The sequence below is a fragment of the Pangasianodon hypophthalmus genome, chromosome 25 (genome assembly GCF_027358585.1).
Source record: "Pangasianodon hypophthalmus isolate fPanHyp1 chromosome 25, fPanHyp1.pri, whole genome shotgun sequence".
NCBI classification, from domain to species: domain Eukaryota; kingdom Metazoa; phylum Chordata; class Actinopteri; order Siluriformes; family Pangasiidae; genus Pangasianodon; species Pangasianodon hypophthalmus.
Window position 1 is genome coordinate 10553441 of NC_069734.1, and position 27991 is coordinate 10581431.

Genomic DNA, 27991 nt, shown 5'->3' on the forward strand with positions numbered 1-27991 from the left:
GGTAATGGCAGTGGTTCGCGCGTCGCTCCTGGTGCTGTTGCCATGGCGACGGAGGTGGGTGCCGCTCGTGCCGCAGTAGCCGCTCAGGAGCAGCGGTGTGTCGGTCAGACTTTCTGCTCCACGCGCTATTATCTGCTTATAGTGATTGGGGACATTTCAGCGGATCATCAGCTGAACAAAGTCAAAGAACAAATCAAACAGGGTGAGTTTTCTGACAGCTTGAGGAGAATTTAAACTGCGTAGTTCAGTGTTAGCATGTGCAGGCTATGCATGAATCAGCACAGACAGAACTAACTTTCATACACTGAGAATACTAATAAACTGTAAATTACAGTCAAGATTAATTTCCATCCTCACTTGCAATTACCTACAGCAATATGGCAACACTATCATTACACTGTGCACACCATCATCCCTGCTGTGCACTGCAGAACAGCAGATGTTGGAAGACTTGGACATATGTCAAGTCTTTATTTTATTAAAGTACACTGCAGTTATTGCTTCTTTCTTTATATAAATATATAACATATACATCCTGCTGCAATTAGTAGCCTAAAGCCTCAAAAAAGGTATTAGACATATATCACTGTGATGGTGCTCTTACAGGTTCATCTACTGTACCTACTTAGAGGAACATAATTGTAACACAAAGACACATAGTTGGGTCCCAAAGACTGCAGCTGCACCTTTGGGGAATTGAAATGTACCTGTACATTACCCTTTTCTCACAGATTGTCTCACAATTTGTGAGAGAAACTCTGTAATTACACTGTTTAATACTGTAAATCAGCAACAATAGTGATTTTGTTGTGTTTTGGTGCCTGTACATGTGCATGTCTTTCTTTTGTTGTACAGAAGATAGAAGATCATGGTACGGTGTCTTAAACTGAAAGAGGGAAAGCAGTTTTTTTGCAGCTAGATTGCCTTTTTTGCACCATGAAATGTTAATAGTACCAACACTACAGGAGAGAGATACCTTGAAAAAGTATTCAACCTCCTTAAAAAGAACAGCAGATTCATCTGGATTGTAAATGACACTTACACGTTGTTCCAGCCAGCTTTTTTTTTTATTGCAAACCGATATGCTCTTAAAGTAAATTTTCAAAGTCAAAATTCATTATTTTGTCAGCAGATCTTTAAATAAACTGAAAAAAAAGAAAAATTCTATTTGTATAAGTATTCAGACTAGTAATTGGTAGAACCATCTTTTGCTGCAATAACAGCTTTAAGTCTGTTGGGGTAAGTTCCTACCAGATATGCACACTGTTTCTGCACCATGATTTTTGCCTATTCATCCTGGCAGACTCACGCCAGGTTCTTCAGGTTGGGTGGATGTTGTTTACTGACTGCAATTTTCAACCGGTGCAACAGATTCTCAGTGGGATTCAGATCTGGACTTTGCTCGGCCACTGTAGAACATTCACTTTTTTTTGTTTTTAACAACTCCTGTGTTGCTTTGGCCTTGTGTTTGGGACCATTGTCCTGCTGAAAAGGTGAAGTTTCTCCTAAATTTTATTTTTTTATGAGACTCAAGCTGGTTCTCTTGTAATATCCCCCTGTATTTTGCTACATCCATTCTCCCCTAAACTGACTAGAAGGTTCTGAGGATGAAACGTGTCCCTAGAGCGTGATGCTGCCACAACTATAATTCACTGTAGGCGTGGTGTTAATTACTGTATGACCTGTGTTAGGTTTGCACCACACATACTGCTTTGATACTTGCCCGTATACTGTATCTCCATCTTGGATTCATCACAGAAAAATAATAATAATAATATAAGAAATTATTAAAAAGAAAAACAAAAAAAAGAAAAAACCCACATCTTCACTGGGTCACTCTTGTGCTTTCATTTGACTCTTTCTGAGCAACAGTTTCTTTATAGCCCCTCTCCCATACAATCCTGAATTATGCAGAGCTCTTGAAATGGTTGTCTATAACTCCTTCAGAGTGACTGTTGGCCTCACTCTGTCTTGTTATGAGGGAGGGCCTTCTCTAGGTACTTATTGGGTGGCATGATGCAGCTTCCAATTCCTCACTATTGATCCAGCAGTGCTTCCTGGGATGTCCAACCTCTTAGATATAATTTTACACCCTGTTCCTAAGTTATGAAATTCTATTACCTTATCTTTAACCTAATTAGAATGCTCATTAGCCTTCATTTTCACTCCTTTCCTTCAGAATGAAAGTCTCTTCAATGACAGTTCAACTGAGGTGGTTTTTGTTCAGAAAATGGGAGCTGTTTTAATATTTCACAGGTGAAGGACAATTATAAGTCTGTTGTGCCCTCGTTAGAACAGTATCTTTCATCTGAAGATGGGGGGTTGAATACTTTTGCAAGCCACTACATAACAGATAACAAGACAGGTAACAGATACCTGAAATGACAGATAAACACTGTTGAATCCATATTTTGTTGTATTTTGTGTTGTTCACGCAGGGCTCCGCTCATGGGAGATCGATCTGACAGTGTGTGATTTGGACAATGAGCTGCAGCTCTTCAAAGCCAAGCATTCAGCTCAGTTCTCTTCAGAGGTGAAAGGTCAGTCACATATGAGATGAGGATCAGGTGGGACAAAGTATTTTAATTAAAGCTGTAGATTACTTGTGCATGCAAACATAACATATTGTAAGATTGTGTATGATTATGTTACGTTACATTTCTTTTTTTTTTAAATTTATATTTAAATCATTTATGAGTGAGGAGGTGAAACCATACTCCTGTTGCTTTGGTTTATTATGCTGCTTGTTGTTTTTGTGTTCTGCAACTCATTTGCATTAATTTTGCACACATCACATATTGCATTGAATTACGTATTCAGATCTTCACACCATTTTCTTTTTTAATTTATTATTATATTTTTGTTTACATTTGCATTGAAATCACTGGATCTGGTTTTATTTAATGTTATTTTTCTTTACTTTTAATGTTATTTTTCTTTTCTTTACATTTTTTTAGTTGCAACCTGTTAAGCACATTGTAAAAAATCTGCATGGAATTTGCTTTATAAATAAAGCTATTAAATTGTTAAGTTTTTGTTACCTCTTGGTAGAGTTTCTTTCTGTACACTAAAAAAGTCTTTGTCAATTTTTCCATTAAAATAATATAATAATAATAATAATAATACCCTCACAACAGATTATCTAGTATATTATCTATGCTCTAAACTGGATACTGACATTTAAAAATAAGTAACATTTTCTAGATTACCACATACTGTTTATTTTGCCATAATATTTAGTATGGTATAAGGTTTGGGACTTTTATTGTATGCCGGTTAACCTCATACCTATCCATTAAAAGAACTGAGCACATGTACCTGGAATACACTCTTTGATTCATAATACGGTTTTCATTCTGAAATCATCTTCAGTAGAAGTGTGCTGTTTTTTTATATAACAGAGAGTCACTTTCTGCGATCTCAGCCTTGTCAGCTAATGGATTTTGTTCGTAGGGTGTTTGTGAAGCCATGACTCCTAAAGGGCAGAAGGAAAAACATCTTATTATCTTACAAAAGGTTATTTCTGAATCACAGAAAGACATCTCTCCGTCTACAGCAGCATCGGTGCCTAAGAACTGCCTAGAATTGTGTATCACATGACTTACTGTATTAATGTGGTTGTTTTATCTGCATTGTATTTTGATCTGGATCAATAATGCTGATGCATTGTCATGCTTGCTTAGAGAACGCTAGTGAGTATAGTGTAATGTTTCTTCATCAAGCAGCTTATATGAATCTTCTGAGAATTTTCATAAGTTAAACAATCCAAATATACATAGGAAACATTGCCTGCTCATATTTCCAACCTTCAGCTGCCCAGTTTCCACGAGCCTGTGCCCACTGTAGCTGAGATCCCTGGTCATGGCTGACAGGAGTGGAACCCGATGTGGTCTTTTGCAGTTGTAGCCCATCCCGCCTCTTGGTTGGACATTTGTGCATTTTGAGATGCTTTTCTGCTCAGCACGGTTGTAAAGCGTGGTTATTTGAGTTACTGTAGGCTTCCTGTCAGCTTTGACCGCTCTTATCAACAAGGCATTACCTCCAGCATAACTGCTGCTCACTGGATGTTTTTTGTGTGTTTTTCGTACCATTCTGTGTAAAGTGTATTTACTGTTGTGTGTGAAAATCCTAGTAGACCAACAGTTTATACTAAAATACTCAAACCAGCCCATCTGGCACCGACAATCATTCTGCAGTCACTGAGATCATATTTTTCCCCCAGTTGTGATGTTTGATGTGATTTTATACATTGTCCTCCTGCTACATGATTGGATAATTGAATGAATTAGCATGCTACAGCTGTTCCAAACATGTATAAGTTAAAAAAAATGGAAAATTGGAAAAACTGGAGCAGTTCTTTTCGCTGAATGATACTTTCTATTTTCTATTTTGAGCTGAGTTCACAGCTTTGTAGCTTAAAAATGGTTGCATTAATATTCACTCTATTTTGTGACTGTGCTATATTTAGACTTGACCTGTCACCAGGAGATTTTAACCCAATTAGTGGGCATGTATTCCTGACGCTGCAGAAGCGAATAACGCCATGCTGCTCTGAGCACTTTATCCATTGGCTCAGCAGATATTAGGCTTTAGGGGATAATCCTTTAAAATCTGAATTTACTCTCTTCACAGTATGGCATAACAACACCAACACCAATGTTCACACATGCACGTAAGTGCCCCCCCACCCCTGCCCCCCCCCCCAACACACACACACACACACACACACACACACACACCCTTATTTCCTGTGCAATATTTATGACGCCTTCCCATCGATCTCTCTTATGACTGCTGACACAACCTCCATCTTGGCTGCACTCTGATGAATTATGCATCCTTTCCACCTTCAGTTCTTTTGCCATAAATAAAAACATTGGTAGCCTGCTTCCACCAAAATCCCACCCTGACACGGTCTCTTCCTCTCTCTCTCCTTTCCCTCCATTAATGCAGTCCGTGTGAGGCCCATCAATATGTAGTAGAGACTATAAGGGCATCAGGGGTGTTGGAGCAGAAATCAATCACACTCGCCACTGGAGGCTCCGTTCTAGACAGCAGGGATAAGGCTCTTTTTCAGTTATCTGTCTTTTAAAGTCAACAAATGAAAAACAATCTGTAAACACGTGCAATGCATTTTAATAAACATACCTCATTATAAGGCGAACACCTTTAAGCAATAGCAGTAAACAAACCACAATTCCAGTGTGTGGGTGGTCTCAAAGGAATTAGTGCGAACAGAGGCAGGTTATGAGTAACAGCTACGAACTGTCATAGCAACGCTCTGTGATGTTTGGTCGCTGCATGCGATAACTCTGCTCTGCAGAATGTACTTGAGTAAAGATGGCAGTTAATGAGCAGACCTGGGGAAGGAGATGGAGAAATAAAGAGGCATAATGCACCACTGCTATGAAGCCTTGACGCCAGAGTTGCTCTTTCTCAGAAGGCACTGAGTTTTTAAGCTGAAATTGGAGATACAAACCTGACCTGACAGTAAACTCCACTTGACTTGACTTGACCTCGAAAGATCTGGTTCAGAAATTATTTATAAGCTGGCTGAACATTAAAAAAGGCAGGATATGCATGAATGGGCAGTACTGAAGGAACCAACAGGGTGGACAGTATATAGTCATAAACATTAAGAGGCCATAATCAACATAAGAGGTGGCACAGTGGTAAAGTGGGTAGTGTCGCCATCTCACAGCTCTTAAGATCTTGAACTCGGGTTGCTGTCTGTGCAAAGTTCTCTCAGTGTCTTTGTGACTTCCTCTGAGTTCTCTGGTTTCCTCTCATATCCCAAAAACATGCTGGTAGGGAAATTTGGTGAGATAAATTGCCCCTAGGTGTGAATGTGCGTATGTGTGTGGGGTACAGTGCCCTGTGATAGACTGGCAGCCCATCCAGGATGTATTCCCGCCTCACTCCCAGTGTTCCTGGGATAAAGCAGGACAAAGCAGTTACTGAGAGAGTGAGTGTGTTCATGGTACTACTGATCTCAACTGTGATAGTCAACATTTTTGATAAGTCAGACAAAGTTGCTTTCCCTCAGGACTGGGATCTAGCTTTAAAGAAACATGTTTTATTCTAAATGTAGTCAATAAGGCTTATGTAGGGTTGGGTTAGTAATTGTACATGCACACTTTGCATATACACAGTTTCATTAAATATCACAATAAGTCAGTATGAAATATCCAACTCAAACTGGAACAATATTATCATTCAAATTTATTCCATCTTCAATCTTCAAACCTCCTGCCTGAGTCTGATGCTTATAGGGAAAGATAGCAAACTTTGTGCTGAGGATGAATGTGATTATGGATGCTAGTAAAATTTCCAGCTCTGCAGTGCCCTTTTTAACAGGTAACATTTTTATAGATGTGTTATACAAACCACATAAGCAATCTGTTTGAGACTTGAGAGTCCTTTAACATCCTTTCAACAGCATACAACATCACATCTAATCTAATCCCTTTTATTGAGTTTGACAGTGTGCTCTGATTTACTTTGACAGTAACAGAACTAAACTGATCACTGCAAAGTTTGCTGGTATCTCAAATAACTCTCTGAGCACAGGTCATCACTCTGAGAACAAGCTCAAAAGCGCAAATATCCTTCTGTATGTCCTATTATTTCTACTCAATTAGCCTCCTGGCAGGGTGGACTGCCAGGGGTCACTTAGTGGCTCTGAAACATTAAGCTATCTGTTTAAGTCTATTTACATAAAAATATCTATTTAATGCACATGAAAAGGTCTTTTCAAGACAACAGCAAAGAGGCGTACTTTTAGTGGGGTTTCATTTATGCAAGTGATTTTACTGCACTCCAGAGAAAATTTCTAAACGGCAATTATAATTTATTTGCTTTAATATGTGAGAACTGTAATTATAGGAGTGTCATTTTTCTTGGCAGGATTCTTGTGATTGGAACAGTCAATTACTGACCTCAACTCATTTATATAGCAAAGCCATGCAGTAGTACAGTAGATCAACTGGTAGAGCACTTATAGTCATAATTAAGACTATTTAGAAAGTATTAAGTCACGGCATAATATGTTCACTTTTATTTACACAGAAAGATATTGTTTATTCCAGACAGGCCTGCATGCCTCGGTTAACAGACAGCGATGGAAACTCAAACGGAAAAGACAGACTTTATTAGTTGACGTTTTTGGCAGCTGGGACATATGCTGGCACTCAGCTTAAGTAATAAAAACATCACGGATGTAGATTGGCAGGCTGTTACTGTAGCATGAGTCCACAGGGAAGAGGAGAGTAGGGGGAAGTGCAAGGGATGGAGAACACGCCCTGCCTCTTTTCACTGAGGCTCACTGCTGGCTCTCGCTGCCCTCTCATCTGATCTCATCCAGGGAGGGTGTGTTTGTTCACCCTCTGTCCTGAGATTGTAGTCACTCTCTGCTACATTTGAAGAAAATCCCCCTCCTTGTCTCAGTTGGATGAGGAAGGTGAAGCAGGAGCTCGGCGCATGCTCAGTATGACTCGCCTGTCTTTCCTACCACTGTGCCCAGAATACTAATCATGCTTTGTGGAATGCAAAGTCATCATAGCTGTCTAGCAACGGCAAATGTGTGACTGGTGCTTAGTGGTTTTCTTACAAAGCGATACCTGTGTGCATTAATATTTTAAATCCCAATTTGATCAATATCATATTTAAACTTAAATCTTCTCCTTACCACATGTTTCATGTGTAGGATGTCATGTTATTGAACATGAATAGACAGACAACACAGGCTTAGCTTAAAGGGTTTAAAGGATTGAACATTGTTAATATGCAAGCCTGTTATTTTCTTAAACCCCCACAGGTAACAGACGTTCTGTAAGGGAGACGGTGTCTTCCCAGGGTGGAGCAGTGTCAGCGTCTCGGCATTAGGAACAGAATAGAGCTGTGTGGAGAGAGGAAGTGAGGGTTATGCTTTGCTGACAGGTCAGCTGAGCTTGTGCTGAAAGGCTGACAACAGAGTAGGACAGATACTTCGAAATGACAGCAAAGGTCAGAAAATAAACTCCTTTAGCTCCAATAACAATCAAATGCTCTGAATCAGATATAAACTTTTTCTTCAGAATGGTTAAAGAACAAAAGACAAAATTAAAATCTCCAAAGAATGTATATGAGAAAGGCACCAGAGAAAATGAGTATGGGTACATGTACAAAATAATAGTGCAACTTTAAAAATTTTGAAAATGTGTGTGTGCAATATGACAATAAGAAAATCTAGTCTATCAATATCCTGAATTCTTTCCAAATTAATTTCATGAATTATTTCCATTTTCATAAATTATATGAACACTTGAAAAAACAACCTGGTAAATGCCAAAATCAGATAATACTAATACTAATTATAATCAAATGTAAAGACTTTTACAGTGCTTTGAAATGGGTGCTCGTATATTAAAACACTTTCAGTTTACTTCTGTTTTTGCTGCTTCAAGGATGCTTCCCTTGATCTGATTGTTCCATGGACATTAATCTGCTTGTAATTAGCCACAGATTCAACTTTTTTGTAAAATCTTACATGGGAATTGTTTCTTGTTTTCCCTAGTCCAATTTCGGTATTCTCTGTTGTCCTTTGCAGGATATTTACATGTGTTGACTGTGTCTATCTGTGCCGAGCTCTGACTAAAATTTGGGAAAATGCTTTTTGCGTTAACTACTGCTCAGTTTTCAAAATAATATCTCCCTCAGCTTGCAGTTTACAATAGGGCTTTTGGAGGACCATCAACATCTCATTACCTCCCCTGGGATAAGAGACAGAGGCTGGAATGGCCACCATGGACTCAGCTGCATGTGCTGCTGCTCAGTTAATTACATTCTCTGAGCATCTTGACACAACATAATGACTGCCACTATTGCTCACTAGAACACTTACTCTCGTGACAATGCTGACGTTACTGACCAATGCCTTGATGATTTTTTTTGTTGTTGTTGTTGACATACAAGTGTTCATATGGGCTGGTATGGGAGTGGTCTGTTGGTAATAAAGTCAGCAGAAGGACTGGACAAGGAGAGAATTAATGACCCCTACAGCTCACAAATACATATGCAGGACCTACAGGAGCTTCTTTGGAATATTAGGCAGGTTTGCAGTTCATAAACTTTTGTGAACTGTGGCATTTTATTATAAAGAAAAATAGATTTTATCCACACATTTGGCCCCAGCCTATAAAGGCAACACCTTAAAGTGCATTATATTAATGAGAACAGCCAGTATATTTATTGCTGTAGTGGTGGGAAAGTTACTGTAAATGTTTCAAACATTAAGTTCTTCTTTGCACCTCCAAGATGTGCAATAACGAAAAATGTAGAGGTGTAAATAAAGTGAAGCTGTGTGACAGGATGCAGATCTGTGAACATCTCACCTTACTTAGAATTAGCATTAACACCGAAGGCAAAATCTCTGACTGAGACACCAGGCATGGTGTGGCCATGGAGCTGTAATCCGTGCAAGGGCGTGTGCCTGTGTTTTAAGAGATCATCAATAATTCAGAGCAGGTTATTGATCCCAGTCCTTTATATCTCTTCTGCTTTCGCATGAGCACAGAGCATCAGCACAAGGCCATGGCGTCACCAGACTGCCATCAATCATCCACCACCCCAGCCACACACACGCACACACACACACACACACACACACACACACACACACACACACAGAAACCTGAGATCACATTGTTCACAATGCTAGCCCAGTGGAGAGTTTGCTGTATTGTGCAGAAAACAGTGTCTCACTGTCTATCAAGGGCAAGCATGTCTGATACTACACCCAAGCATGCCAGGGTTGGAGGAAATGAGAAAATATGCATTTTATGTATATAAAAATGAAATATTCTCATATGTAAAATAATACATAATAAAGATAAATTGTAATTGTATCAGACTAATGCAGACACAACCCTCGGCCTTGTGATTAGATGATGACATGGTCGACACAAGTCAGCACGGGGATACAGCTTGTCTGACAGCCTGGGTGTGGCAGCGAGACTGCTGTTCAAACACTTGTCTAGGATTTGGCTGGGATACTATTTATAATCCTGTAATAATACCATTTTAGGTGAGATCTAACACATGCAAATGCTTGAGAATGTCCCACAGAATACAAGGTGTACTCTCATCTATGCTAAATTTGAATCTTTTTTGTGTTCGGGCTAATTTGAAGTTATGACCCCTGACTCACAACAACACACTACCAGTAGTTATCATAAATTAGATCTTATGGTAGTCTAGTCTGTCTGTTCAAGAAATGTGGTTGAGAAAAAACACTGATGGAGTCTGGTTACGTGAGACGGATTCAGACAGTCCCACCCTGCAGCTGCTGTGCTAGACATGGGATGCATTAAAATCCCAACACTGCCCTCCCTACCCTTCTTCTGGCAATATAGTTGCAGAATATAATGACATGCTTCGTGGATCACAGTCCACAATCTCTATAAAGTCATATAGCAAACAATGAATCACAGCTCTCAGTATAGTCATATATCCACAATCTTTATGTATTGTTTATATTTGCCATGTCTTTGTGAATATACTTTGGGACATTGATAATAAAGTATTGATTAGTGGAGAGGAATGTGTTCAGTTCCAGGCCCTCGTTGCTCCTTCACTGACTTCAGCCAATCGATAAAAGGCATGAGGTTTCGCCAACAGGGCTGTAGGATACGATTACACATTAAACCAAAAAGATGAACCAGCAGACAAAGTGGATGAAATAGATGGAGCCTAAGGTACTCATCTCTTTCCAGTGTAGCCTGTTTTTCCCAGCAGTAGGCTTGTTTAAGAGCTTCTTGATCTGCATGACAACCGAGAAACCAGCTGCAGCCTTATTTTAGGTCAATCTGTTTTTGACGTTATTGACCATGAAGGAGGATTTTCAAAGGCATCTCATTGAGTCAAGGAACCAAAAATCTGTCACAGTAAAATTGCTGCCATGGTGGCGTTGAGAATTATGGGTTTTCTTGGAGATTTACCCAAACTCACAAGGCAACCCACAATGAGGTAAACAGAGATGAAAACCTATATAGATATTCCATGTATATTTGTTACATAGACTCTCAGAAGGAAAGGGTACTAAACTGTACCATCCCTTGTCACTGATCTGGTACCATTTTGCACCTTTAGTATGTATCTTTTACCTAGAAAAGTAAATATAGTGTACCTTTAAAGCTTTACTCTAAAAGGTAACTATGGTCCAGTTAAAGGTGAAAGGTTCATCTAAAAAGTACAAAAGATAAGCAACAAGGAAATGTATAGTTTAATGTAACTGAATTTGTTGTAACTTATCCCTCAATATAGTAATATCACTGACTAAAAAACAGTCTTGAACATTAGTTAGACAAGGCAGTGCCAGCTGAGGGTTTCTGAGGGTGTGAAATGTGGGTGATGTGTATTCATTATGCATGTGTACAGTACATAATCATCTATATTTGTGTTATTTGTTTACCCTGACTCGCAAGCCCCGCCCACCTCGATGAAGTTGTATGCTTACAAGTAGGCAAGGATGACTACATCCAGGAATTGTTTCGTATACCTCTATATTGATGCTTGAGATTTAGAAGAACGTGTAACATGGTCGCCATTAAGTTGCTGATTTTGAACAAAACGGCCTCTGTGTGTCCGCGCGCTCCAGCCCCGCCCACTCCCTGTCCCGTGCGCGCTCGTGTGTCTGTGAGCGCGCTCGGCTCGAGACACACATGCGCGCGCGCTTCTCAGCATCACCAGCGGTAAGTCTGTTTATTATTTTAGGATTGAAATGCATTTTTATCAGAGCGATTGAATAACCTGTTAGTATCACTCATTTAACCAGGCTGGGAAATGTAGTAGTGCAGATTCGTACCTCCTGTTAGCCGACGCTGATTCTGTTTTGATCAGTATATAGCGTGTATATATATTTTTATTATTATTATTTTAAATTTTTGAGAAGGAGATTATCTATTTTTTGTTGTTTTTAGTAGAGATCAGTTAGTCGCTTATGGTGAACGTCACGGTGTCTGGAATGTCAATCAGTTGCTATAGTGACAGCGCGTGATTTAGAACGGCAGATTTTAATCGGAAATGCTTGTAGAGCTGAGAAGAGAAAGGACGAGTGGTTACATTACTGATCACTACAGGTTAATACATATATATGATCTGATTATTGTTTCATATACATGACTGAATGGTGGGAAGAGCTGTTGTTGTAAACACAGGGTTTGGTATTGATCTCCTTGAACCAGCTGAAGGTTGCAGAATCTCAGCAGCCTCTTGTCTACCTGTTAATAGAGGAAAGCTCCTCTCCTGAGCAGAAAAGTCATGCTAGGCATTGCTTAGCTGACCTACTTATTTATCCTGGCTTTAATATGGACTCCGGGGCTTGACGGGAAATTCCACATATGGACAAGATGCAAAACAGTCTATTGAAATATATCTTGGATGCAAATATACACAGAGCTTCAACTGCAACTGGAGCATGAAATTTTCATACACATAATTGTGAGGCCTAGATGTACTACAGTAATGGCCTGTTTATTAGGCTGAAGCCATTAGATGCATTATGTCTTCTTAGCTGATGAAACCCTCTTTTAAAAAAAACCCAGTTCTTTAATGCCTTTTAAGGGTTTCTTTTGATTATTAAGGGTAAAAAAGGATTCCTCCAGAATGGGCTTTAAGGGTTCTCAAACTCTATCAAAAGATTTAAAGATGATTGCTGTGTATTCTGGTTTAGCTCAGCTGGTTGAGATGCACTGAATCAGAGAAAGTCTGCTGAACTGAGCACTCTTAATTTAACCCTGCAGGTGTTAACACCATAGGTGTTAAAATGACACACACACATATGCTCTTATTTTGACACCTGTGCTGTTTACCTGTATTGTAGATCTTAACCTGTAAACATCAGACCTGATCCTTTACTGAAGGTGAAAGAATGGTCTTTGCATCTCTGTATATGATTTCAAAGAAAAGTACAAGTATCTGCCAGACAGTATGACAATGCAAAAGTGGCCGAGGGTAGTTAGGCCATGTGCTACTTAGTGCCTCTGGTCCTTGAGGTCACTCGTTCTCTGTAGTTATTTATCATGTTTTAGCAGACCATTAGCTCTTATATATTTAATAAATCACTGCACCGTTCTAAAAATAAAAATTACCAGAAGCATTAACGGCCCTCTCTCCCTTTTTTAATAAGGTTTCTTCATCCAGCGAACCCTACCTTAAAGAACAGGCCATTCAATCGACATAAATGGATTACTGTGGTTTTCGAAAGATCCAGAGGATGGCTCCTGAATAGTGGACAGAATTTTATTGATTTTATTGATGTGATTAAAAAAAGCTTAACAGGATTAAAAGCAGAATCTTGCACTGCATATTAAATCAACAAGTGTAGATTAACTGGGATACACACACTTTCTCCTTGTAGTTCTCTTCCTCTTTCCTCTTCTCTATCCATTTTGCTCTCGTGCTCTCATAACTCCATTAATGGAAGGGTTGTGGTGATGGACAGGAAGCAGATGAATTGATATAAAAGGGCCTCGTCAGGGAATAAGAGAGATCATTTAGTTTAATGCAGCTTAAGTCTGTTCTATTCATGGACTTTCCAAGTGCCATCATAGCAACAACTTATGTTTAAGGAAAAACTCAACAGAAATGTCATATAGGGGTTTTAATGATGGCAACGAATTACTCATCATACTTATAAGAGAAACACTCAAAATTGAATTCATACCTTTGTTTGGTAACATACTGAAGCTAACATTACAACAGTCAAAGCAAATCTTTATCATTTAGCCTGATAAAAAAAAATGGACAATGATAAAATAGAAAATATAGAAGAAGAAATGCTTCTCTAAGATTGTAGCCCACATGCTTTATACATTATTTTTGCATTTTTATCAAACATAAAAATATGTAAAATTTTATGTTTAAAATTTAGGTTGATAGAAGTTGCACAAATCACTTAAATCAGATTATTCTCTAAAGCATAACTTCATTTTACTTTCTCATATACTAATATTAGCTGCAGGCTGTTGTGACAGAATATGATCTAAATCACATCCTTACATTATTTTTTATTTCGAGCAATATAATCAATATTAATATTAATCAGTACTAATTCCCTGATTTGGGAAAATTAGTAAATACGCCTATTTATAGGTGTAGGTTTCAAATGAACCTAACCAGAAAGCATTTCATGTATATCAGGAGCTGATTAAATTAGTATTAAATTAGTATTTAATTAGTATTTTATTATTACTAAATTAGCATATGTATTATGCATATGAAATGCTAAATTAGTGTGAAGCATACTTGAGTTGCATACTTTATTTATTTATCAGAGTCGCTCTGATTTTTGTCACTATTCAAATGGGAAATATCTTACATCTGCTTTGGAAATATTTTTTTACCCTCTTAAACAGACAAAACTTTCTGCTATACTAGACTATAGTATACTGTACTATACTGTACTTTACTGATTCTGTGATGTCTTAAGAGAAATTGTGTTTTCACATCAGAACCTTAGTTGAGAAGGATTTTGTATTTTAAACCTTTCACAGCTACATGAGTAATGCCTTTCTCAAAGCACGTTCTTATTGTCTCTATATACACAAATAACTACCCTTATTAGTAAGTACCTATAAATCTATTATGATTTTTATTATTCATTATTATGTGGTCTTGACTGGGCTTTGAGAAAGAGCGCTCAATTTTGTGTTAATTGAGTGTTAATTGATCTCTAGATTTTTGACACTGATAAAATCAGAGACAACGCTTAAATCAGGCACACAGGCGTGTAGGGCAGTGATGAGCTTACAGCACAATCATGCTGCCACTCTGATTTCATTTTGGATTGACAATAACTGTCAGACATCTCAGGTTGCCTCGTGTTGGCAATTAATCTCCAAACAGCACTGTCTTCCTGGACATTGATCTTTCTTGGCATGTAATCTAAAAACATTCTGATGAATATAGCCTTGATCCCATTTGTTAGCCATACCACAAGCTCAGCTGGCAAAGAATTTAGCTTTGAATTAAATAAAGTGTAATAAAACTTAATAAAACCCCAGTCCCTAGGGCAAAAATATGCCTAATTCCAGTGTAATGATCTATACACCACCTTTACTCCAACAAACACCAAGCATTTTTAGATGAACTGTTCTAAAGTGAAGACCCAGAGATCTTTTTTGTCTATTTAAATACAATGTTCACATTCGATTTTAAATGACCCAAGCTCTTAGTTAACTGGAAGAGAGTAACCTCATGCGGTGGAGCCTTTTGGTCGCATTGTCAGCATCATTGCATTTTAAATGTGTTTTTGGAGGCAGATATACTATATTTATAATAACATACATGTTAAATAGTTCTTTGTGCAGATACTGTACTTAACTCCTCTTTTCACTCTAAATCCTCTGTTGTATTATTGGTTTCTGTTCAGCTGCAGTGTGACTTTGTTGGCTTAAGGCCCCCGTCTGTCTAAATGTGCAATGTCACTGGGGACTTTGCTGTCTCTTTTTGCTCTTCATACCATTATCTATTCTCTGTTTTCCTTCTGGAAGCACATTTGAAGGTCATATTGTCACAGTACAATGCCTCTACACAGAATATCGTGTTTGGCTTTCTTATTTCAGATTAATAAACTATTATCTAAGACATTATGAGAAAGAATCAAAGTAACCCCAGTAAAGGCCATTTTAATTAATTCACTTTTTTGTTTTATTTCTGTAAAAAGAAGTTGGTGTCAACTGATATTTCACCACTTTTTGCACTTTTCTGTTTTATTTTTGGGTAAAAAATAAAAATGACCCAAGCGTAACCTGTAACTGTAACAACTTGTAACCTGTATATAAATATGAAGGGGGTACAGCAGAATCACCAAAAAGAAAAATCGTCCTTTTTCATGTTCAATAGAGAAAATGAACCTAGCACATTGTTTTTAGTATGGTTCCACTTTAAGTGAAAATGTAATCAGGTCATTTTGACCAGAACAAACCACAAGGGTTAAGAAAAAAAAACTGGTCAAGGTTATACAATTAAAGACTCATTTGTATATGAGACTTATTAGATGCTGGTCTCCGTATCAGTGCATTAAGTTTATAGGCAACTGCTCACTATGACAATAGAAAGTCCTCACTGGGGTAGTAATTCGCAGTTCACATTGTAAAACAGAACCTATACGCCACCGTATTAGTCTGCTTTGCTCTGTTTAAAATAGCATTTGTTTTGTCACTTCAGAACATTTTTACCCAATTCTTAGACTTTCTTGCAATAATAGTGGTTTATACAGACATACATACATTACAGCCTGATTCTTAATTCTTATCTCTGGAGATGTAAGGGTTACATTGTGTGTTAAGCTGGGAAGACAATAAGTAAAGCCCCACTACTCATATTTATGTTATTTAAATGCCAACTCGCTTGCCCGTCCTCCACTACAATGAACATTACCCACACCCTATGGAACAAGCTGTTATTCTTCTGTAGCTTTTACACAGCCAGTGAGAGGTTCATGCTTAATATATCATGACATGCCACCTGGAAGTCTCTGCGTGAGGCCACTGATCTGTTGCGATGCCGCACCATTTTATGTGCATTAGATGTGAGGGCTTTTTTCACTCCCTCTCACAGAAATGCTGCAATGCGTCGGACGGCTCCAAGACTGGGTCAGTGTAACGGCGGCAGCCGCTAGCTCACCATCCCCATGGCAACAGCCAGTAGAAAGGCTTACAGGAGCTATGCAATGTTGTTTTTATTTCACAAAATTTAATTTCTGTTTTCCTGAGATTAGTGAAGCCTTGAAAATTTTATAATTGCATCTTCCTCAATAAAATGACATAATAATAATAATAATAATAATAAGTATCTCTTGCATTTTAGTAATATATATATATATATATACTACCTCCTTCAGGCTTAATCATATGTTCAAGAACAATCATGTGTGCCAATGCCTCCTTGCTTTTTTAAGCATTTCTGCCATTCCTATTTATTTGTATAAATATTTTGTCCTGTGTTGTCCTTCTCCTTTTGCAGGACAAAGAATTCTCCAATACAAGAGTGATGTCCTTGAGACAGTTGTATTAGTGAATCCATCCGTGGACAATATTGCTATAGAGGTAATGGTGGTTTATAAAAAAAATTTTACAACCTGATTCTTATCTTACATCTCTGCTACATGATTTTTTTTTCTCTCAACCAGATCAGAACACTCCTCTGTGACTCAGCTAAACACAAGTTATTGGTCCTAAGTGGTCAGAGCACTGAACAAGGTGGTGACATCATCCTGAACGGTGGAGTATTTGACTGGAAGAATTTCTCTGACATCATCACAAGTGAAAGAGTAAGCATTTATTGTGCTGCCAGAAACTGATAATTCAGTAAGGATTATTTAATCAAGACGCCCAGCACACATGCTGCATATTGAAAAATACAGAGAAGAAATCAAATTGTAATGGATTATATTTTTGCCGTTTCACCTTTTTCAGATTAAAAACTTCCTGAGCCAGTCAGATCCAGGTGAGCGAGCGTGTCTGACTGTGTGTTGTGAAGGAGAGGGGGCCTGGAGCTCCCTAGGGCTCAACCAGGAGCAGAACGTGCTGGACTACAGATTTAACCCTGACCCTGTGCTGCCTGAGATGGAGGGTGTTACAGAGTTTACAGATTATGTTTCTGAGACTGTGGATATTGCTTCCCCATTTGAGCTCCTGGAGCCACCCAGCTCAGGGGGATTCCTGAAGTTGTCCAAGCCATGCTGCTACATCTTCCCTGGAGGCAGAGGTGACTCTGCCCTGTTTGCAGTCAATGGCTTTAACATTTTGATTGATGGTGGTTCAGACCAAAAGTCTTGCTTTTGGAAACTGGTGCGACACTTGGATCGGATAGATTCTGTTCTGCTTACCCACATTGGAGCCGACAATCTCCCTGGGATAAACGGACTATTGAGGAGAAAAATTGCAGAGCAAGAAGAGGACCATTCTCAAGGCTCAAATGCCTATGGAGAATGGATGAAAAACCTGATTTCACCTGAGCTTGGTGTGGTTTTCTTCAACATTCCAGACAAGCTAAAGATGTCAGAATCAACTTTGAAAGTTAAAAGGAGCATTGAGGAGGCATCTCTTACATTGCAGTACCTCAGCAAACTGGGCATTAAACCTGAGCCCCTGTATCGAGTTGTTAGCAACACAATTGAGCCTGTCACCCTTTTTCACAAACTGGGTGTTGGCAGATTAGATATGTACATTCTAAATCCAGTCAAAGACAGTAAAGAAATGCAATTTTTCATGCAGAAGTGGGCAGGTAACAGTAAGGCTAAGACTGGCATCACCTTGGCCAATGGAAAAGAGGGAGAAATTTCTGTTCCGTACCTTACATCAATAACGGCCCTTGTTGTCTGGGTTCCAGCCAGCACTACTGAAAAGATAGTGAGGGTATTGTTTCCTGGAAATGCACCACAGAACAAAATTTTTGAGGGACTGGAAAAGCTAAGACATCTTGACTTCTTGCGTTATCCAGTTGCTACTCAAAAAGACATATCATCTGGAGGGTCCCCTTCAGCGATTAAACAAACCAAACTTAAGCCAAGGACTGATAGCAAGGAAAGCCTCAAATCTTCACCCAAAATACCTGCCACTACTAAAGCAAGCAAGAAAGAGGCAAATGAGGACATTGAATCAAAAAGCGACTCAGTAAAGGAGACTAAAATGGAAAAGAAGACAAATAAATTGCAAGAGAGCATTAAACCTCCTAAACCAGTGAAAGCCAGTGCAGATACCACTGATACAGCAACGCAAGAGAAAAAGAAGTTGTTAAGAGAGAAATCTCCTAAGAAACATGTCAAGACATCTAAAATGGAGGAAAAGAAGGATAAAGAAAAGAAACAAATAAAGAAAGAAAAGAAAGAAATAAAAAAGCAAGAATCTGTTAAGAAAGATGACAATAAGGAATCCAAAATGAAGGAAGAAAAGAAGACAGATTCAAGTAAGCCAGAATTAAGAAAAATCACCAAACCTGACTTAAAACCCTTTACCCCTGAGGTCAAAAAGACTCTTAACAAAGCAAAGGTTCAGACCAAGCCGAAGACAGAAAAAACAAAAGCAATCAAAGAGCGAGAGAACAGACCTGCTGCACGACAGGTTTCAAAAGAGATACAGGAAAATGACAGATCCCTGGTCTCCTCCCCAGAAGATCTTACCAAGGATTTTGAAGCACTAAGACAAGAGGAACTTTCTGAGCTTGCAGAGAGCAAAGAGCTTTCAAATCTTGAATCTACAACTTTTCCTGACACAAAAGTCACACATATTGTGTCTCCAGATGAAGGCATACCCACTACTGACAATGAGACTGAATCCCCTCATGAGGAAAAACACATATATGGAGAAAAGACAAATAAATCCCTAACAAAAACAGCAGACAAATTTGAGGATGAGGGTGCTGCTACAGAAGATGACTATGAGGAAGAATACAACACTGAGACCAAACCAGCTAAAAGTTCAGATCTCACAGTTAAGGCAGATGACAAAGAATGCCTGGACATAAAGAAGAATGAAGATCTTGAAAAGAAACACAAAAAGAGTGACAGTGAGGAAGAAGAGGATGTTATTGAAAAAGCTGAGCTGGAGGAAGCAGAGGATATAGTTCATGAGGAAGAGTTGAAATATAAGACTGAGGAGGCAAAAAAAGAAAATATTAGTAAAGACTGGGACACCAAACAAATTGACACTAAAACTATCAAACCTGCTGGTGCCACTGAACACATCTCGTTCATCCAAGATGAAACCATCCCTGGATATTCAGAGACCGAACAGACCATTTCTGATGAGGAGATCCATGAAGAGACAGAGGACAGGATCCCTCATCTCCGCTATGATGACGTCTCCGTCCCTGATCAACCTGACTCTTTCTTCCATGGCGTGAAAGACATAAAACCCCCAACCATATCTGTTGCACCTGATTTAACAGCAAAAACGAGCAGTGTGGGCCAAGAGCCACCTTTATCTACATATTCCACAAATATCATTGCAGCACCATTGGCTGAGGAAGAACATATATCCTCAGCCACCTCCATTACAGAGTACGATAAATTATCCTCTTTTGCAGCATCGGTTACTGAAGATCAGTCTATTGCATCAGTGACAGCACCACCGACTGAGGAACTAGGAAAAAGCTCTTTACTCCTGGACAAAGAAAATAGTATGCAATCATCCAGTCGTACAGAAGGAAAAGAATACCTACATTCAGCTGGCACAATCTCTCCAACATCATCTTTAGAAGAAGACAAATGCTTTAAGTCACCTCCATCAGAAGAGTTCCAACCCACTGTTCCAGAGATGGAAACCACTGGAAAACCCACCACTCAACCACATGAAGATGATGATGAAGATGAAGAAGATGAAGATGACCAGACACCCAATGTTGACATGCCTCTTGGAAAACTCCATGAGGGTTATGCATCTGCCACAGTGCAGGAACATCTTGATAAATGCCCCTCCTCAATGGTACCTCTTTCCTCACCTGGAACACCTTCTGTCTCACAAGAAAAGGATGAAAAAGTCCTATCTCCAGATGAACCCAAAACAGACGGTGCTGGGAAAACACTATCTTTTGCACCCTGTGTCTCCAGCACACCAGAGGCAAGTGGTGCTTCAGAACTATCAGAGAGATGTGTAAGTCCAGATGATAGCACCATGAGAATAGCCTCACCTACACAGTCAGGCCCTACTAGCATTGGCTATTCACCTACTGAGGAAAAGGCACCAAAGTCTTTATTTATGGAGAAAGAGGACAGAATGGACAACGACACATATGATGTTCAAATGTTAACTAAACATGAAACAGTTGTAGACAGTGACACAGACAAAAAGACTGTTAAAATAAAGGAGGATGAAGGGGACCCATTCAAAGGTGGTTTCTCTAGCACAAGGGCAACATTTGATGATTCAGGTGAAGAAGAAGATAATGTTGATGAAGAGGAAGAAGAAGAAGTAGTAGAAGAAGAAGAACAAGAATATTTTGGAAAGGGAGATTTTAAGACCTGTGTTAAAACAAAATACAAAGAAGAGAGAGAGAGTACATTCCTTGATGAAGATGACACTTGTGAGCCACAAGCTTTACAAGAGGAAAACCTAATTAAAAATGAGAAACAGGAAGTGGATAAGAAAGATAAACCGCAAGACATGACCAACTTGGGGAAAGAACACCAGTCCCAGATGCTGAGCTCTGAAGAGGAGGAAGAGAGTGAAGATGAAGAATGCACTTACTCAAGCATAAAGGGGCCTCAGGACAAGTTTGATTCAGTGTCAGCAGCCTATAGCAAAAAAGATGTGTCATTCTCAGAGAGAGACGACTCCACAATGACCTTCAAAAATGGCGATAAAAGTGTACACTTCAACTTGTACTCCTTCCCTCAGTCTGAAAAGGGTATTAAAGAAGACCATATGAGAGAAATACGACAGGATACACCTTATGTAGGGAAGAGTTTTACATATTCTGATGTATATGACAGTAAATCTAGTTCAGTGGATTCGTACTCTCCTAATTTACCAAAAGACTGCACTGATAAGTCTGATGATCGTAAGGACACCCTGAAGGAAATGGAGAAAAAAGATTCCATATATACCTTCATGGAAACTACAAAGATGTCAGATTTTGAGGAATCTCACCTAGAAGACGTGTCATCATCATGCAGTGAGACCAAAACAAGTGTGGAATCGAACGTTGGACACATTTTAGATGAAAAATCTACAGACATATTAACTGATGTTAAACCAGAGGCCAAGAAATCATCACCAGAAAGAGATCTATTTTCTGTTCAGTTTGATAAGTCTACTGTTAGTGGAAAGACAGAAGCAGGTGATACCCCATCAAGCCATTATCAAGATGACCTTGCCACTTCCGGCTATTTCGCTGAAAAAAGCAGCACTTCTTTGGCAGCTCAGTCTTTCAGTGAGGTGACAAGAGCAAGTGCACTAGACATGAAGATGTTGGCACATGGAGAGGATGATGATGATGATGAAGAAGAAGATACTGATGAAGATGAGGATGATGATGATGATGTTTACAGGAGACGTGTCAGTGACAAGGATACGGAAAAAGATGCCAAAGACGGACCAGCGAAAGAATTAAGCCCGTTATGTGGTGCCACCAGCATAGTGCCACCTGAATTCAAGGAGGAAAAGAAGGACACCTCACAGGACTATAGTTTTGGCTCTGTCAGCTATGACACGCCCCCAATTCCTACTCCTTTTGAACCGACAAAGAGTCAAAAAAGTGCAGAGGAACCTTTTGACATGGGTAGAAAGGAACCATCTTCACCACTGGCTGGCAGCCACATGACAGAATATTCTGGTTATGAATATTCTTATGGTGAGGTGAAAAAGTCTGTCCCATCCAGTCATTTAGTCAACAAAGACGATAGCTATGGTCAGTCTTTCTTACCTCTGTCCACAAAACCAAATGAAGACAAATATTACCATGGTGACAAAGACCTTGATTTTGAAAAGGAAAAAACACCAGATATTTTAGCAAAAAAACCTGGAGATTCTGTTTCACCAGGCTTCAGTTATACAACTACATCAGCCACAGCATACTCCTCCTCTTCCTCCTACAGTCACTCCTCCTCTGCCTCTGCCTCTCTCTCCACTAGTCGGCAGTTTGGAGATGAGCTAGAAACTCCTGCCAGTGTTGGATATGAGTATTCACCCTTTAAAGATGAGCACTCACCTGTAATAGATTCACCATTCTCCAGTTCTGGTGGGCTGGTTAAAGATGAGTATTTGGAAGTGTCAGAGAAGATGACTCCTGCCACCACCACAGCTGAGTCCACATCCAGCCTAGCAAGGTTTTCACCTCTATCACCTTTTGAGGAGATCAAGCCCTTACCTTCTCATCCACTTTCCTCTAGAGCAGATAAAAGAGAAGAACTTGCCAGCTCTGCAAGTAGTGCTTTGGACAAGGGCCCCCAGAGTGCATGCTTTTACAAGCCAGAATGGGAGGCACATACAGGTTTGCAGGCTGAATATGGTGCTACTGGACCTTACAATCCCCCTTGTGAGTCTGCTGAGAAAGACACTATGAAAAAAGATACGTTTGGTGCTTCCTCAACACCTTGTGCTGATTTACTCGAGAAACAATATTACGAAGACACTGAGAGTAGTGAAGAGGAGGAAGATTATATTTGTGAGTCTGAACAGGACAAACTGCACTACCAGAGATCTCCATTTACAGCTGAAGCAGACAAGAAAGATGATCCTTTTTCTGTGACTGAAAAACTGTCTTCTGCCAGTAAGGTAGGCGCATTACCAGATGTGCTAACATACACTTCTTCAATACCACAGACTACAAAACCAGATACTGCAAATGGTCCTGCAGAGGTCACCATGGCAGCACCAGAAGCCTTTGCTGACACCAGCAAGGTTACATCCAGCCTATCAAAACCTGAAGTGAAAAGTGAGCAATTTGAAGCCTGCAAAATAAGGAACCCATTTGAATGGGAGCTGCAGCAGCAAAGAGGTATCTACCCAGGAGAATCACCACCTCATTATCGTCATGAGGATGAGTATGATGAAGAAGAGGAAAGGGAGCCTGAGCATCCACCTCGTCCTCTTTCCCTTTCATCTGCAGATCAGTCTTTCCCATCCTCCTACCATAAAGAAGATCCAAGCAGGCATGTTGACTTAGATCATCCTTCCGATACATATATGGGTGCCGGCTCCTTCTCCTCTTCCCCAGGTTACTCTTCCTCTGAGTTCAAACAGAGAAAGGGAGACACTTCCCCATCATTTATCAACCCAAGCATTTGCCAGCTGTCAAGTGATGAGGAAGATGAGGAACAAAGAAGCCAGGATGTAGATCAGCAGCAGCCAACAGGCAAGAAACGATCCCACAACCAGCCGCAGCATGGTTCCTACAAAGAGGACAGTGAATCACAGCGCCTCTCTGGAGCCATGGCTGCAGGCACAGGCCTAGCTGGAGAGGACACACCTCCAACCTCTGTCAGTGAATCTCTGCCCTCACAAACAGATTCTGATGTTCCACCAGGAACAGAGGAGTGTCCTTCCATCACAGCAGAAGCAAATGCAGAATCTGATGAGGATGGGGATTATCTCCCTGTAGACAAATCGTCTGGAGCCTATGGTGGAAAGCACTTCTCATCCCGGTCAGAGAAAAGTCATGATCCACTGCCCACACCGATTATGGATCCAGCCCCTTACCCACCTCGTCCTGATGTCTGCATGGTAGACCCAGATGCTCTCTCCAGCCTTACTGACAAACCTTTAAAGAAAGACCCAAAAACAAAGAGCCTTCGCAAATCAAGTAAGTCAAGGTCACCGGCCAAGAAAGCTGATGCCATTCGTAAGAGTTCTCCCTCAAAGGATTCCTCTCCTCGTACCACCTCTCTGAAGAAGAAAGACTTAGAGGATGATCTGTCCAAGTCAAGTCACAACATGGGCAAGGGCCTTGTCAATGGAATTAAAACTATTTCAGGTATATATTTGGATATATTAGACATTTACCTGCAGTTAAATATACAGCAAAATTTTAATGAGGGAAGTATGAAAGAAGAACAGAGTTTTGTCCAAAATTTGCATTTCAGTTAAGGTTCCCCCTATACGATTTTTCACTGATAATGCACTTGTTTTGACAGGATCAAACACTGCAAAATCTAGTTCTGCCTCACCCTCTGGTTCTCCAATCTTTGTGGACTTGGCCTACATTCCCAATCACTGCAGTGCTAAAAATGTCGACCAGGAGTTCTTCAAACGTGTTCGCTCTGCCTATTATGTAGTGAGTGGGAATGACTCCAGTAGTGGAGAGCCTAGCCGTGTTGTCCTGGATGCACTGCTGGAGGGAAAAGCACAGTGGGGATCTAATCTACAGGTAGAACTTCTCATATGTCTTCACAGGTCTCAATTTGTGAAGGCCAACAACAAAATAGCACCTAATGCTAATAGTAATAGTAATGATAGTGAGGAACATATTACAAAATCCGTCTTTTAAATGGCTACATAGCCATTGAATATGTTATTTAATATGTGATAAATAATGCTAATTCTTCTTGGTACTTTGAGGATAATCAGTTATTCCGGAATAAATTAACTGCAACGTATCACCAGTTGATAATGCATAAATTTGTACCTCTGCTCTGCTTTAGGTGACATTGATCCCTACCCATGACACAGAAGTGATGAGGGAATGGTACCAACAGACCCATGAGAAGCAACAGGAGCTGAATATCATGGTGCTGGCCAGCAGCAGCACAGTTGTGATGCAGGATGAATCATTCCCTGCTTGTAAGATTGAGTTCTAAGTCTGGCATGGCTCCCAGGTTCACACTTTTACACTTATATGATCCTTTCTCGCCTTATTTGTCATTTCTTCAGTGTAACAAACTCCCTTTGATAACATTGTGCATAGTCACTCAGTAGTCCCTATCTCTCCAAAAACGGTTATGGCTCTTACAATATTCGCTAACCTGAACGAGCATGGTATTATCCAGAAAGACTTGAGGAGGATGTGCCTTTAACGTTTGGATTTTCAGTTTACTGTTTCCCTTTAATGAAGAAAGAAATACATACGATCTTTTCTGTTGGTCATTGTTTTTCATTTTTATTAATATAATTTCTATTAGGACATTGTGTTGTTGAATGATGCAGTTACAATAAGGTTAAAAACCATCCTTAGATCAGTTTTGTTTATAAAGGCACATGTATGTCATTTAGAGCTCATTTTGGAGTTTCTCCCATTGTTACTTTACTGTTAATTTATTCTCATATCATTTATGCATGTATCATTCTTCTGCACGCAACTTCTGACCTACATATATGCTCTCTGTTCTCTCGCTCATACACATACTACACAGGAAATCATGTATTCATCATGTACTCTATTCTTCAGAAGCTAATGACATGCTGGCATCCATACTTACAGTTTGCAGAATATTTAACAGTTAATCCAGATAATGTTTATTCTGTTGTCATGGTCAGAAGTACAAAATAAGTAAGTGTTTTCTAACTAATAGCACCGCAATGCACCCGCATATTACAGTGTAAAGACCGTTAAAATGTAAACATGTTTAATGTGTCTGCCTCTATACCTTTAATCAGATCGAGAGGACAAACCATGATGGAATTACACGATATGAGACAAGACTGAGCTGATGTTGTTCTCTTAATGTAAAAGTGAAGAAATAGGATTAGGCGTAGGATAAGTCAATGTTTACTGATGAACATTCATTTGTGCTCTATGCGCTGTATGCTGTCAGAGTTGATCATAATTTATAATAGCTTTTATTTAGATTTAACAAAAAAGACCTGTCATTGTTATTACATTTCCCAGTTGCAGATTGATCTCATGAAATGTATCAGCACTTTATAATAATTTATTTTATTTTACTTTGTTTAATGCTTTGTAAATATAGAAAAGCTGACAGAGGTGGGAAAAGAATGAGTCTAAGCCAAAGGAACTTGCAATAGAAATAGATAGTGAATGTTGAATTTTAGGGGCGTTGTAGTCTATGGTATGCTGCAGAGGGTGTGGATGGAATAAACTTGGATAAGGTTACATGTTTGCTGCACAAGTGTGGGTGGAATTAATGACTGTGAATAACTGGCATCTTTTCCCAGGACTTAATATTGGTCCAGGTTTGCATTTAGTTATAGGATATTAATAAGCACATTCTGGCCTCTGCTAGGGATAAAATGATTTTGGTTATTAGAATAATGATTTGTTTATACATATCTTCATTATTGAGCCAAAATGTTTAACCTTATATAATGTTTCCCCTACATTACACTTCAGCCATTTTGGTTATTTAAGTATTTTAAAATCTGGAACAGAAAACGTTTAGGCTTTTAGAGAGGTGTTTTAAGTTAAAAAATATAGCTTCAGGTTGAGTGGAAAAAGAGGAGTCCCTTTCTGAGATAAAATTAACAATAAAAAAATTACAGACTATGAAACGTTTGCATGTGTAAAAATGAGAGTCAACAGACGAGATAAAAATAGCGGATGAACATGTTTTGAAGATATATGTTAAAGTTCTGTCTCAAACAGTTAAAATAAATGGGATTCAATTCAACATATCACCATTTTCACTCATTATACACATTAAATGGACAAATAATTTTTCTTGTAAGTTGTCACTAATCAGTGAGCCTGGTTAATTTGCAAGAGCCAAATATGCTTTTTTTTTTTTTTTTTTTTTGGAATAGACAAATTATTGGTTTATTGCTGGATAGTACGGTGGAGTGTTGCCAGTTGTTTTCTGAAAATGTCTCTGGATTATCACTTTAATGTTTACAACAAATTGTAACTTTTTAGCTGCTGGTTATAAGTGCTAAGCGGACGCTTCTTCGCTAACAGAATATCAACATGGATTTAAACTAATTGGTTCAATGTACAAGGACAATAAATGCTAAGCAAACAAAATGATATCGTGTACCTGACTGCCAGATCATGTGACCAGATCACTGATCATATTTTATATTCAAGGTTTCCAAGTGAATTGTCCATTTTTTCGCGAGTAAATGAACAACTTAATGAAAAAAAAAAGATACACAAAAGAGAACTCATCAATGTGCTGTGTAAAAACCTCTTTTAGTTGCATTTTTAATGATCCACATCTTGACAGTAACAGATCATTAAAATCCTGCCTTCCATTCAGCCTGGCTAGTTTCTGCATGTGATCTTAAATTTGAAAGTGTATGTTCTAGTTAATAATGATATTAAATACAGTACTATTTTAAAGATATATATTTAAATGCTAAATGTCTCAATGGTCTCAATGGCACATATAACTCAGCCGCGCTCTCATTTAGCTCTGTGCGGTGCTTAAGAACATACTGTGTGCTTTTTTTATTTGTCTTCTTTTCAAAGTTACTTTTGCTCTGTTTCTCTTTTGGTCTTTTATTTTATGTGCAATATTCTGTATCTTTCTTTGAAGTTTCTCTAAATGTAGAATATCTACAGATTTGTTGTAAAAGGGTAAACCTGGTGATCACCAATAAAATACAGTCGTTGAAACGTT

At 39.0% G+C, this 27991-nt stretch overlaps 1 protein-coding gene across 3 annotated transcripts; it reads left to right on the forward strand.

The window, feature by feature from the left end:
- Nucleotide 1: 1 nt before the first annotated feature.
- Nucleotides 2–27991, forward strand: map1aa (microtubule-associated protein 1Aa). 3 transcript variants are annotated; one of them, XM_034299662.2, is made up of 8 exons: nucleotides 2–202; nucleotides 2439–2540; nucleotides 17005–17087; nucleotides 17171–17311; nucleotides 17457–24453; nucleotides 24614–24846; nucleotides 25121–25294; nucleotides 25395–27991. In XM_034299662.2, the coding sequence occupies exons 1-7, from the start codon at nucleotides 43–45 to the stop codon at nucleotides 25274–25276; spliced, it is 7872 nt and encodes a 2623-aa protein (XP_034155553.2). In that variant the 5' UTR covers nucleotides 2–42; the 3' UTR covers nucleotides 25277–25294; nucleotides 25395–27991. The 3 variants fall into 3 exon arrangements, with proteins under 3 accessions (XP_034155553.2, XP_026793390.3, XP_034155554.2); XM_026937589.3 differs by having other exon boundaries at nucleotides 25121–27991; XM_034299663.2 differs by lacking the exons at nucleotides 2–202; nucleotides 2439–2540 and adding an exon at nucleotides 11684–11729 and having other exon boundaries at nucleotides 25121–27991.